Consider the following 14757-nt stretch of genomic DNA (forward strand, 5'->3'; position numbering starts at 1 on the left):
TCAATGTCTATATGCATGCTGGGCCTGATAGAGCAACTAACTCCCACGGTGGCAGGATGTACTCTAGTTGCGTTACTTCTCTTCTATGCCCGCAAAACCATAGCACTTAGTTGGCGCAAATCCACTCCCCCTCTTCTTTCCCTGTGGAAACAACTGGTTAACAGCAGCTTGCCCCTATACATAGACTGTTATGCCAATAGAGAATGCCCTCAAAAATACGATAAGGTTTGGTCTAAATGGCCGGTGGACTCTTCCACAGCCTCAGAAATACACTAGATCTAACCTGATACCAAAGATACTCCTTGTTAAGTGATATCCATACACAGAAGTAAGTGTAATATTCAATCCTGATGTGCACATTCTAGTGCCATACTGTCCTTCTACCCCAGGAGCCAACCTGTTACGCTCATCATGGTGACCCATGATTTCTGCTATGTTACATGTATCTGATTACCAAATGATATGTTTCTGATACCCGTCATAACCAAATGTATGTTGTTCTGTATTTGATGTCCTGAAAATCAATAAACAGATTTAAAAAAAAAAATGTTTCTTTGGAGAACAAAGACAAGGTGAAAAACTTTACATATGACAATCAGTTTTCTCAGAGAACATTATCATTGTATTGTTGTTGAAGATATCATCAAGGAAGAAGATATGATTACGTGGTTGTAAACCTCAGTCATAAAATGTGAGCAAAGCACACATATCTGTAGTGTTCTACAAAGCTGTGTCATTCCTCTCTGGTGCGTTGTTCCTCTGTTATCAGCATGAGTCACTTCCGACAAGTTTTCCCGACACATGAGATACAATTTGTGTCAGAAGGGAGCTCAGCAGACAGCTTGTCTATTCAGAACACAGTTCTGGGTGCATTTCCTCCAATCAGCTCTTACACACTGTAACTGCAGCCTCTCCATCCCTCCTCTGTGCTTCTCACAGATGCAGAAGGATTTTTTAGTAAAGCTTGTAGGAGGATTTGTTTAATCTCTGTGTATCACCTGAGGCTGTTCACTTCACTGGGTATATGACAGTCACTTTAAATAGTCTGAAAAGCCCCATACACACTATCGGTTTTTCTGCTGATTTTTCCTTCAGGTTTACCAAAACCATGTAGTGCAAGGGCCTGCCTGATTGCATACAAATTAAAACTCCTAAGGTTTGACCTCATATTATATGGTTTTGGTAAATCTGAAGGAAAAACTCAGCAGAAAAACTGATAGTGTGTATGGAGCTTTATAATGCTAGGTGTTAATAAAGACATAAGATTATTTAACAAGTCTTGCATATTTAACCACTTGCCGCCCGCCCTATAGGCAATTGAAGGCTGCAAAGTGGTTGCATAATCCTGACCGGACGTCATATGACGTGATCAGGATTATGAGCCGCTGCGTGCCCCCGGGAGCGCATCGCGGCGATCGTTGTTGCGGGGTGTCAGTCTGACACCCGGCAACTATGATGTCGGTAAAGAGTCTCCGACGGAGACTCTTTACCACGTGATCAGCCGTGTCCAATCACGGCTGATCACAGTGTAAATGGGAAGAGCTGGTAATCGGCTTTCCCTCACTCGCGTCTGTCAGACGCGAGTAGAGGAGAGCCGATCGGCTGCTCCTCTGACAGGGGGGTCTGTGCTGATCGATTATCAGCACAGCCCCCCCGAGGATGCCCACACTGGACCACCAGGGACGCCACCAGACCACCAGGGAAAAGGTAATCCTCCCTAGACCACCAGGGATGCCAGTCAGCACAATGGGTGCCAATCAGTGCCCATAATGGATGCCAATCAGTGCCCACAATGGGCATCACTGATTGGCATGCATTATTGTTTGGCACTGATTGGCATCCATTACTATAGTATAACACCAATCCCGCCTATGAGTGCCCACCTGTGCCGCCTATGAGTGCCCACCTGTGCCGCCTATAAGTGCCCACCTGTGCCGCCTATCCATGCCCACCCATGTCCATCTGTGCCGCCTATCCATGCCCATCTGTGCCGCCCATCCATGCCAATCCATGCCAGCTATCAGTGCCAATTTGTGCCACCTATCAGTGTCTGTCCGTGTCGCCCATCCGTGTCGCCCATCTGTGTCGCCCATCCGTGTCGCCCATCCGTGTCGCCCATCAGTGCCGCCTATCAGTGCCGCCTATCAGTGCCACATATCAGTGTCCATCAATGCCACCTCATCAGTGCCACTTCATTGGTGCCACATTGGTGCCCATCAGTGCCGCCTTATCAGTGCCCATCAGTGTAGCCCCATCAGTGCCCATCAGTGAAGGAGAAAATGTACTTATTTACAAAGTTTTGAAACTGAAACAAAAAAAAACTTTTTTTTTTCAAAATTTTCGGTATTTTTTTATTTGTAGCGCAAAAAATAAAAACCGTAGAGGTGATCAAATACCACCAAAAGAAAGCTCTATTTGTGGGAAAAAAATTATAAAAATTTCATTTGGGTAGAGTGTAGCATGACCGCGCAATTGTCATTCAAAGTGCGACAGCGCTGAAAGCTCAAAATTGGTCTGGGCAGGAAGGTGTTTAAGTGCCCTGTATTGAAGTGGTTAATATCATATATGTTTACTAGCTTTGGAAAACAAGAGGTACAAAAGGCTCCTAAAAATGTAACATAAAAACATAAAATAAGCATAGTAGTAGAGAACATATAAGAAAGAAAAAGGGAACTTTGGGAGGACGGGACAGTGGGGAGTGAGAGCTGCCATTCAATTCCAGCCTGGCCATGTGCCTGTTTGTGATGCTATTTTTTCAACTAGAAGGGATGTAAACTGCCTATCTTAACAGGATAAGAAGGACATTGCATCCTGCTCATCTTCTGATTGCTCCCTCAGATCCTGTTCACTTACTTTCCCATTCTAAAATATGAAATGTCTAAAGAAAATTAGACAGTGAGACTAATAAAAGGCCACTTAATTAGGAATAGTGATGGACGAACTTCCGACGGGACGTTTCGCGAACGCGGACCACGAACGCGGCCGATACTTCGCAAATCGGAAAGTTCCCGGTGGGCCCCATTGACTTCAATGGGAGACGAACTTCGCAAACCTACAGGTCAAATTTGCAGCCACAAAATAATTAATAGCTGTGCAAACATAGTCCCACCACATGGCCAATGACATAACACATGTATGAGGTGAATCTGGGATCGACAACTACAAGCATTCTTTTTTTATATGGGAAATTGTTGTGACAATTCAGGACTGTGGAGCGCATGAAGGCAATGGAGGAGAGGGAAGGTCAGGGACCAGGGTAGGCAAAGAAGAGGGTGCAGGAGATGATCACCAGCAGCGTGACATACAGCAATGACACCTGCACCATGATAGAGTCATCTGACACCAGCACCGTGATAGAGAACACTGACATCAGCAGCGTGACATACAGCAATGACACCTGCACCGTGATAGAGTCATCTGACAACAGCACCGTGATAGAGAGCACTGACATCAGCAGCGTGACATAAAGCACTCACACCAGCACCGTGATATACAGCACTGACAGCAGCACCGTGATAGAGAGCACTGACATCAGCAGCGTGACATAAAGCACTCACACCAGCACCATGATATACAGCACTGACAGCAGCACCGTGATAGAGAGCACTGACATCAGCAGAGTGACATACAGCAATGACACCTGCACCGTGATAGAGTGATTTGACAACAGCACCGTGATAGAGAGCACTGACATCAGCAGCGTGACATAAAGCACTCACACCAGCACCGTGATATACAGCACTGACAGCAGCACCGTGATAGAGAGCACTGACATCAGCAGCATCACATACAGCAATGACACCTGCACCGTGATAGAGTGATCTGACAACAGCACCGTGATAGAGAGCACTGACATCAGCAGCGTGACACAAATCACTCACACCAGCACCGTAATATACAGCACTGACAGCAGCACCGTGATAGAGAGCACTGACATCAGCAGCATGACATAAAGCACTCACACCAGCACCGTGATATACAGCACTGACAGCAGCACCGTGATAGAGAGCACTGACATCAGCACCGTGATATACAGCACTGACACCTGCACCGTAAGCAGCCCCAGGAGGAAGTCAGCACAGCACAGGGATGGTGGGAGCCCCTCATAATGAGCATAGCACAGGGATGGTGGGAGCACCTCAAAATATGCACAGCAGAGGTACAGCCCCAGGAGGATGTCAGCATAGCACAGGGATGGTGGGAGCCCCTCATAATAAGCAGCCCCAGGAGGATGTCAGCATAGCACAGGGACGGTGGGAGCCCCTCATAATAAGCAGCCCCAGGAGGAAGTCAGCACAGCACAGGGATGGTCGGAGCCCCTCATAATGAGCATAGCACAGGGATGGTGGGAGCCCCTCATAATAAGCAGCCCCAGGAGGATGTCAGCATAGCACAGGGACGGTGGGAGCCCCTCATAATAAGCAGCCCCAGGAGGAAGTCAGCACAGGGATGGTGGGAGCCCCTCATAATAAGCAGCCCCAGGAGGAAGTCAGCATAGCACAGGGACGGTGGGAGCCCCTCATAATAAGCAGCCCCAGGAGGAAGTCAGCACAGCACAGGGATGGTGGGAGCCCCTCATAATAAGCAGCCCCAGTAGAAATATGACACCGCTCAACCTCTTCAAAGAGGAGGGTACGGGCATATAGTACGGTGTGCTTTTTTTGGACAAGGAAGTGAGCCAAATGAAGAAATAAGGTCTCTGTGCTCGATTAAAAAAATTGTTTATAGACATATACATGGTCTACTGGTCACATGTGTTGAATTCCTCCGAGATCCATGCCTCATTCATTTTTAGAAATGTGAGTAGTTAACACTGTCGTGAGTTAGGCGAGTACGCTTATCGGTCACGATCCCCCCTGCTGCGCTGAACGTCCTTTCGGACAGGACGCTGGATGAGGGGCAAGCCAACAGTTCGATTGCAAATTGGGCAAGCTCTGGCCAGAGGTCAAGCCTGCCCACCCAGCAGTCCAGGGGTTCATCACTCCTCAGAGCGTCCACATCGGCCGTTAACCCGATGTAGTCGGACACCTGACGGTCTAGGCGTTCCCTGATGCTGGATCCGGATGACACCTGTTGATGGGTCGGCTGAAAGAATGACCTCATATCCGAAGTCACCAACACATCTTCAAACCGGCCTCTTCTTGCAGGCGCTGTTGGATTGGTACCCGCAACTCCTTCTCTGGGAGTGGGAATTGCTCCTCTGCCAGCACACACAAAAGCAGAATGCAGCATTTCTCGAAGCAGGGCCTGGAAGTGCTGCATTCTGACAGCCCTCTGTGATGGCGGTAACATTTCCGCCATTTTGTGTTTGTACCGGGGGTCTAAGTACGTTGCCACCCAGTACTGGTCCTTGACCCTTATGCTTTTTATACGGGGGTCATCATCCAGGATAATGTGGTACTCTTCATTCTCCTCTCCCCATCCACGCACAACAGGGATCCCAGAAAGGTTTAAAGCATGCTCTTCTTGCTCCTCCTCATCCGCCCTGGCACCATCCTCCTCTGACTCCTCTTCAGACTCCTGTTGTTGACTTGTCTCGGATAGAGTAGCCCCCCCTGGGAATTCATCCAGCATTGCGACTTCCTCATCTTCCCGCTCCTGCTCCTCCACAACTTGATCAATGACACGACGCAATGCACGTTCCATAAAGAAGGCATAAGGTACCATGTCACTGATGGCGCCATGGCTGCGACTGACCAGTTTGGTGATCTCCTCAAATGGGCACAGCCACTGGCGTGGTGAAAAAAACCCCAGCTCCCCAGAACCGGTTCTGCCGCAGAGTTCATACAGGTAGACGTTAACTGCACGTTTCTGCTGGAGCAGCCTATCAAGCATATAGAAGGTTGAGTTCCATCGCGTCGGGCAATCGCAAATAAGACGTCTGACCGGCAGATTGTGTCGCTGCTGAATGTCAGCAAGGCGAGCCATGGCCGTGTAAGATCTTCTGAAATGGGCTGAGATTTTCCTTGCCTGCCGCAAGATGTCCTGGACCCCAGGGTATTTGACAAGGAATCGCTGCACGACCAAGTTTAAGACGTGTGCCATGCATGGCACGTGCGTGATTTTGCCCTGTTTCAATGCGCTAAGCAGATTGGCACCATTGTCACACACCACTTTACCAACTGTCAAATTGAGCGGTGTTAGCCACTGATCTGCCTGTGAACGCAAAGCTGAAAGGAGTGCCGGGCCAGTGTGGCTCTTGGCTTCCAGGCACAACAGACGCAGCACGGCATGGCAACATCTCACCTGGCATGTCGAATAGGTTCTGGGGAGCTTGGGCGGTGCAGCAGAAGAGACACTAGCAGTGGAAAAGGAGGAGTCAGCTGAGGAGGAGAGGGAGGAGGATGGAGTAGGAGGAGGAGGAGAAGAAGAGTCAGGCCTGCATGCAATCCGTGGCGGTAAAACCAAATCTACACGGGTGCCACGGGTTACATGCTTGACGGCTGTCAGAAGGTTTACCCAGTGGGCAGTAAAAGTGATATACCTTCCCTGCCCGTGTTTGCTAGACCACGTGTCTGTGGTCAGATGTATCTTGGCACCGACACTGTGTGCCAGAGATACATTCACTTGCCGCTGAACATGGCCATATAGCTCTGGGATGCCCTTCTCTGAGAAATACTTCCTTCCTGGGACCTTCCATTGTGGTGTTCCAATGGCCACAAATTTGCGAAAGGCCTCCGAGTCCACCAGTTTATATGGCAGTAGTTGGCGGGCTATGAGTTCTGACAAGCCAGCCGTCAACCGTTGGGCAAGAGGGTTATCTGGCGTCATCATTTTTTTACACTCGAACATTAGGCCCATGGAAGCCTGCCTTTTTGCAGAAAAACACGAGCTTGGCGTGATGGAAGGTGGAGTGGAGAACAATTGTGAGGAGAGAGGAGATGTAGAAGACGAGGCTGGACGGTGAGAGCCTGCAGTGTGGCTTTGTGTGTTCCGTTGCTTCCACTCGGCTCAGTGATGGCTGCTCATGTGCCTTCTTAAGGCGGTCGTCCCTAGGTGAGTGTTGGGCTTACCACGACTAATGCGTTGACTGCAAAGATTGCAGATGGCAACGCTATTGTCAGCAGTGGACACGTTAAAAAAAGCCCACACTGCGGAGCCATGTGCCGGTGTCCTGGGAGTGCCAGATGTGACCGTACATGGTCGATGACTTGCTCCTGATACATTTGCAGTCTGCTTTGTCCCTCCTGTGCAATGTAAGTTATTCCTGCTTCTCCTCCCTATCTGCTGGTCCATATCTCCCTCTGAACTCCCCTCCTCTTCCTCTCTTGTGGGCACCCACGTGACATCACTAGACACGCCATCATCAACGTCACCTTCCCCACCGCTATAAGTAGAGATCTCAGAGTAGGCAGCAACACCGGGGACCAACCTCCTCCTTGGGCTGATCTGGGTACTGTCGTCAGACTGCTGAGTAGCGGTTGTTGCTACCTCCTCTTCCTGATCCAATACCAAGAGTGGCTGCGCATCAGAAATGTCCTCTTGATATGGATCGGAAAATAATTCCTGTGACTCAAGTGGAAGGTATGTGGTGGTGGTGGTGGTGGTGTTGTTGGTGGTAGTGTCTTTGGGGGTGCACATAGCAAAGAGTGAAGAAGAGGGTGCAGATCGAGAGTATGAGGAGGGTGCAGAAGAGTAAGGCTGAGCGAACTTCCCACTTTGGCTCAAGCCTGTTGCACCTGCCCTACCCCTACCACCCATGCGGAAGGGCCTGCCTCTTCCTCTGCCTGTCATTTTTTAAATGACCCTGTGACAAAACTCTCAGTCCCTATACCGATGAAGGACTACTGCAGTATAGGGCAGTGGTCAGCAGTAGTGTACCTCAACCCTATGTATTGTGGACCGATACCAGTCCTTATAGAATGGCAGACTGTACCTCACTCAACCCTATGTACTGTAGTACCCTATACCTTACCAGTCCTTATAAGGACTTTTGTGGACCAAGTAGGTTGTGTGTGAGTGATTAGCAGATTGTACGTCAGTCCCTATACCAAGGAAGGACTGCTGCAGTATAGAGCAGCGGTCAGCAGTAGTGCACCTCAACCCTATGTAGTGTGGACCGATACCAGTCCTTATAGAATTTCAGACTGTACCTCACTCAACCCTATGTACTGTAGCACCCTAGACAGACCAAGTTTCCAGTCCTTATAAGGACTTTTGTGGACCAAGTAGGTTGTGTGTGAGTGATTAGCAGACTGTACGTCAGTCCCTATACCGATGAAGGACTGCTGCAGTATAGGGCAGCGGTCAGCAGTAGTGCACCTCAACCCTATGTATTGTGGACCGATACCAGTCCTTATAGAATAGCAGACTGTACCTCACTCAACCCTATGTACTGTAGCACCCTAGACAGACCAAGTTTCCAGTCCTTATAAGGACTTTTGTGGACCAAGTAGGTTGTGTGTGAGGGATTAGCAGACTGTACGTCAGTCCCTATACCGATGTAGGACTGCTGCAGTATAGGGCAGCGGTCAGCAGTAGTGTACCTCAACCCTATGTATTGTGGACCGATACCAGTCCTTATGGAATGGCAGACTGTACCTCACTCAACCCTATGTACTTTAGTACCCTATACCTTACCAGTCCTTATAAGGACTTTTGTGGACCAAGTAGGTTGTGTGTGAGTGATTAGCAGACTGTACGTCAGTCCCTATACCGAGGAAGGACTGCTGCAGTATAGGGCAGCGGTCAGCAGTAGTGTACCTCAACCCTATGCATTGTGGACCGATACCAGTCCTTATAGAATAGCAGACTGTACCTCACTCAACCCTATGTACTGTAGCACCCTAGACAGACCAAGTTACCAGTCCTTATAAGGACTTTTGTGGACCAAGTAGGTTGTGTGTGAGTGATTAGCAGACTGTACTTCAGTCCCTATACCGAGGAAGAACTGCTGCAGTATTGGGCAGCGGTCAGCAGTAGTGCACCTCAACCCTATGTATTGTGGACCGATACCAGTCCTTATAGAATGTCAGACTGTACCTCACTCAACCCTATGTACTGTAGTACCCTATACCTTACCAGTCCTTATAAGGACTTTTGTGGACCAAGTAGGTTGTGTGTGAGTGATTAGCAGACTGTACGTCAGTCCCTATACCGAGGAAGGACTGCTGCAGTATAGGGCAGCGGTCAGTAGTAGTGCACCTCAACCCTATGTATTGTGGACCGATACCAGTCCTTATAGAATGGCAGACTGTACCTCACTCAACCCTATGTACTGTAGCACCCTAGACAGACCAAGTTAACAGTCCTTATAAGGAGCTTTGTGGAACAAGTGGGTTATGAATGATTAGCAGACTGCAGCATTAGGGCAGCAGTCAAGTATAATATTCTTTCTATATTTGGAAGAAAGAATATTATACGTGTACAAGCCTATTACCATACCACTGATACCAGTCCTGAAAAGAACCTTTGTGGAACTAATAGTAACAGCTACTGATTAAACAGACCCTCACTGCCTGACACACTGCTTCCTGCCTGTTCCTATATAAACTGACAAAACAGAGGCTGCTGGAACAATAACTGGTTACTGGAATAGCACTTTTGTGGACCTGATTGTAACAGCTAATGATTAAACTGACTCTCCCTGCAGCACACACCGTCCTGTCCCTTTCTCTAAACTGACAAAAGACACTCAGACTGCTGCAACAATCACTAGCACAGCACTGCCTATCCTGAACTACACCTAACACCTGTACCAGTCCTGAAAAGAACTTTTGTGTACCAAATAGCTAGCGATTTGGGTCACTGTAATCTCTCCCTGCTCCACACAGCAACCTCTCCCTATATTGACAGAAGAAAGAATGTAAAATGGCCGCCGGATCGGGTGTATTTATAGGTTAGGGGGAATGTCCAAGTGTCCATGTGCTGTAATGTCTCAATTGGCTGTCCTGTACCCCATGATGGATGTGTCATCATAGGTCAAAGTTCTTTTACACAGTAAACGCGGAAGTCAGCCGGGCGAACGGCGCCAATAGTCCGCCGAACGGGCGGACCGCGAACAGCCTAAATTCGCCACGAAACGACCGCCGGGCGAACCGTTCGGCCATCACTAATTAGGAACATAGAGTAGATCTTAACTCACTTTAACTATAAAGCCTCGTGCACACGATGGGAAACGTTCGATGTCAGGCTGTTAGCAGAAAATGTGACCGTGTGTATGCTCCATCGGACAATTGTTGTCGGACTTTCCACCAACAAATGTTCGCTTGCATGTCTTCAAATTTTCCGCCAACAAATGTGTGTTGTCGGATATTCTGAGCGTGTGTGCACAAGTCCGTCGAACAAAAGTCCAAAGTATAAACACGCATGCTCGGAAACAAGAAGAAGCCGGTCGGTCTTGTAAACTAGCATTTGTAATGGAGAATTAACATTAATGCCGTGGCAAATTATGAAATCTCCAAATGAAGCACACATTTTCTTCTTCATTAATGGTATAATAATGAAGCTGCTTTGCTGGTGATACTGATGGAGTTATTGCAAACAAATTTTCAAAGGCTTTTTTTTTTAGTGATATCAAGAATAATATTATTATGCTTTTTTTTTTATTTGGGCAAGTTACCACAACATCATTATCCTGTAGTTTTTAAGATCAAAGATACAACTATGTTGGTGTCCCTTGTCAATTTTACATTGTATTTTTTAAAATGTAACTGTCTACTCCCAAACTGCCATTTGTAGTAAAACACATAGCCAAGTATTATTCTACACAATTTTTTTATTGTGCATGAAAAAAAAAAACAAATACAATTAGACATGCTATCTGCCAATAGAACTTAACCATAAAGTGCATTATATGCATCCAATAGAAAATATACCAAATCAAATCATTATTCAACCAAAAAAATAATGTCAACGGACTAACTCCAAGGCCAATAATAAATAACACATTATCTCCTCCGATTCCGCAACATGTCTTGTTGACCAATGGCCGTGCAGAAACGAACTGAAAAGCGCAAAATGAAAAAGGTGAACTGAAAAGCTCTAAATTAAAAGCATGAAAAGAAAAGCATGAATCAACACTCACCAAACTTCTACTAGCACAAAATTAGCAGAAGGAGCCCAAAGGGTGGTGCTAAAGAGCTAAAAAACTACATAGTATGTCTAGTAAATCTCTACGTTTGTAATTGTTGGCCAACAATTGTGTGACCATGTGTATGCAAGACAAGTTTAAGACAACGCCCTTCGGACAAAATTCCACTTTTTTTGTCGGAAAGTCTGATTGTGTGTGTAGGAGGCATAAGATCCTTGAGACCATTAAAAAACGGTTTCTAAGAAGTAGTTATCAACATAAAAAACCTACTCAGGTGCTGTTGTACCTCCTTATTAGATCCTTTCTAAGAATGTGGTACAGGCATCCATATTTAAATTGTAAACCCTTTAGCAATTCTTAGAGTAGATCAGTTCACCCACTAGCCATTTAAACATCTACGGCATACATCCACTCACTGTGTACCAGTTTTACTAAAACATTAGAACAAAATACAAATCAAATACAGCTATATAAATAAATCAGTTAATATAACTAATAAACTGTGATGTTGTGCTATACCACCTAAATATGTCTATTCTACTTCCTAATCTGGCTATAGCAGGCCATATTGTATTACTACAATATAGGGAAAGACTATTTGGCAGAAAACACAAGTTCTAAAATGAAACATTTGCTCCTTGGCCCAAAATCCTAAGCCTTGTAGAAGTTCATAACCAATATTCTGTATAGCACATCCTTCTTTAACTCTAATATTGAAATGTTTCTTGTTATTAGTTTAAATGTACATGATCATCTGACAAGCATGTAAAATACCCATATGAGACAACTTATTTTAAAGCAGTTTCAGGAAAAAATGGTACAAGCTATGTTAGTGCTGCATTTACAATGTGTTTGTCATGTCCTTGTGATGCATTTCGGATGCATTCCTATTTATTTCTATATAAGAAAAAAAAATGATTGAAATGCAGAATAATAGGATATGCCACATTTTACCAAAACATATGCACGATGCATGCTGATTAAAACCATCATTTCAAATGTAACTGCTCCCTAAGCTTCAGTTCAAAATCCAAATGGTGCTTCTTCTCAAATGTTGCTTAAGGGTGCTTAAGGGTGATGTTAAAGCAAATCCTAAATGTCCATGTACAAATGTCATCATATATTATCAAATCCTATATTAGTGTAATAAAGTTGTCCTGATTCATCTTCATCTTCTTCAATGGTGTTGAAAAATGACTTTAGTTTTTCTGGAACACACCAATTCAGTACAATGACTGTTATTCCGATTAGAAAGCAAAGAAGACCTGAAATAACAAAGAAAAAGAGCTTCATGAATTAGAGATAATTGGGACTATTATGTGATTTGTGTTTTTATTTATATAAGATAGTTATGGATACATACATTAACAAAAAGAAAATGAACAGTCTTCTCTGTATTTAATTTAATTTATTTATTTTATATATTAGAGTGCCTACAGGAAACTTTTTGAAATACTGAAGAGTACTTAGAGCAAACGTTTTAAAGTATACAACAGTGCCTATAGGAAGCCTATGGGCTGATACCGCAAAAGTTTATCACAATTAAATGTTTATGGTATCCATACCAATAAATATTACATTTAGGAGTCAGTCTCAATAAATGATACCATTTTTGAAATATGCTAAATCTCTCATTTACATATGCTGACTGAGCACCTTGACCTACTGAATGCCTACTCCAAAAAAAGTTCCTTTACAACTGCAATAAGCCATTTGACCGTCGTTAAGGGGTAAATGATTGTAAATGTGTACCTGGCACTTGTAAAACAGGATATGTTGCAACATTCAAATTTTATATGTTTTTGTTTTATGCTGTTGCTATTTTAGAAAATATAAAAAAAGTATTTCCTTATTGGTATCAGGCAAAATGGGGGATTTTGTGGCATATTATGTGTTATACTACACGTATTACTTCCATTATGTTCACTCTTTTGGATTTCTAAGAATAGCGAATTGTTGATCCTACATCTATTGAACAAGTACCAGTCAGATAACTGCAATGCAGAAAGATCTTCCATGACCCTTCCTACAATTTATCCCACCAAAATATATGCAGAAACGCTATTGTGCGGTTTTGACACATTTGTTTTGTATGAATTAGATATTAGGATCAGTAGTGGCTGCTAGAACATTACCAGACCTTCACCAGGACATTTTTTTTTGATATACTATACAAAGCATACATCACATTATGTGATACCAATGGCTACAGCACATGTTCCATTCTAAATGGCCATGTCACTATCTATCTGGGTGAAATGAACGCAGATAGATAAAAGAGGTGATAAAGCCGAAAAAAGCAAAAACATTTCTGCATTCGATTTTTTTTAAGGCTTTTTTCCTTAATTTTCAACTATTGATTTTGCCAGGAAGTTTATTTTTCAACTTCCTTTAACAGGCCAAGCTGCTCAGCAAAAGTGGGAAGTTAGTGAGTTCTAGAAAACCATTTAAAACTGACAGGGGTGCTTACAATGGTCATTTCATTTATGTAAAACCTTCATGGCAAAAGGAGCAAAAATGGTTGTTGTTACTGCTCAAAAAATGTTATCTGGAGTGCAACTTAAATTTGTTAGACAAGTCCATCTAAATCTGCTCTCCCCAGGCTGCTCCTTCATCCAGACTGGAGACACCATATGGCAGGAAGTATGGCCCAATCACTAGGTGGAGGACCCACTAACTGCATTTTTTCCATATCTATAGCTGGAGCAGGTATAGTTTCAGAAAAATTATGTTATTATCTATGTGGAAATCCACAAAATGTTAACTGTTGATCTGACTTGAGGACTCCAGTTGAAACACTAAGCATACATTCACACTGGGCATGGCTGAACTGATCTGTGCCCAAGTTTGATTGCCCTCCCTCCCTACTCTGCCCCTGATCTGCGCTCACAATGGGCCTCGTACACTTACATAATCACATCTGGCATTCAGACCACATTTGTCCCTGCTTCTGTGCTCAGTGACCTATGGAGAGATCTGTGCTCTGGGAATGGTTTGAGTTTACATTAAAGTGAGCTGTACTGAAGCACAAGTGAACCGTTCCAAGTACCACCTTTTTCCAAGTGGTCCCAGGAATAGTACACGTAACCATTCCCAGGCATGGGTCTGAGCACTCAAACTACATAAAAGACCCAGACTAAAAGTATGAGTCATGCCCAGGCACAGTTAAAACTGCCAGTGAGAGTGTACCCTTATTTAGGCTATGTGTCAATATCAGCAACGGGGTAACTGAATGGGAAAAATATATTAAAGTGTCAGTTTGTAAAAGTAACTCACCTGTTGCTAAAGTTAGCCAAAAAGATCCACCGTAGTATATTTTGAGAGACTCAGAGCCAAACTTTATATTACAAAAGCCAACATTTCTCACAGTAGAAAAAGAAATCAGGGAGAAGAGCATGAAAGCAGCAGTCACTAGTATCATATAGGCTCCATATATAAAAACCGGCATGGAGAAAAGAATGTTGCATATAATCCAAGAACAAAATGCCACCCTGTAACACAGAAATGTTTGTATCTGTTAATTTCTTTATTGAGTATACATTACACATTGCAACACAAATGAATGTATTCCTGTCTTATTTTACCTTACTATCAGGAATGTTCTTAAAAACAGAACAATAGGCAATTATAAATTACCCAGTTTAATTTAGTTTCATTTAATAAAAATCCTTAAATAAAATCCAAATAGTACTTCAATCTGTCTATGTGGTAATATGCAGTAATAA

The 14757-nt window shown here is 44.4% G+C and overlaps 1 protein-coding gene across 1 annotated transcript in view; it reads right to left on the reverse strand.

Annotated features, from left to right (window-relative positions):
* Positions 1–10699: 10699 nt before the first annotated feature.
* The window catches only part of DUOXA2 (dual oxidase maturation factor 2), a 30534-nt gene continuing 26476 nt past the window's right edge, over positions 10700–14757 (reverse strand). Inside the window, exons 6-7 of the mRNA XM_077473217.1 lie at positions 14309–14523; positions 10700–12297 (exon numbers count right to left, since the gene is read on the reverse strand). Coding sequence (XP_077329343.1) covers positions 12149–12297; positions 14309–14523 — 364 coding nt within the window. The 3' untranslated portion in view covers positions 10700–12148. The remainder of the gene's footprint in view (positions 12298–14308; positions 14524–14757) is intronic.

The sequence above is a fragment of the Lithobates pipiens genome, unplaced genomic scaffold, assembly GCF_037356315.1.
Source record: "Lithobates pipiens isolate NorthernLeopardFrog02 unplaced genomic scaffold, aLitPip1_a1.2 Scaffold_8, whole genome shotgun sequence".
Classification (NCBI taxonomy): Eukaryota; Metazoa; Chordata; class Amphibia; order Anura; family Ranidae; genus Lithobates; species Lithobates pipiens.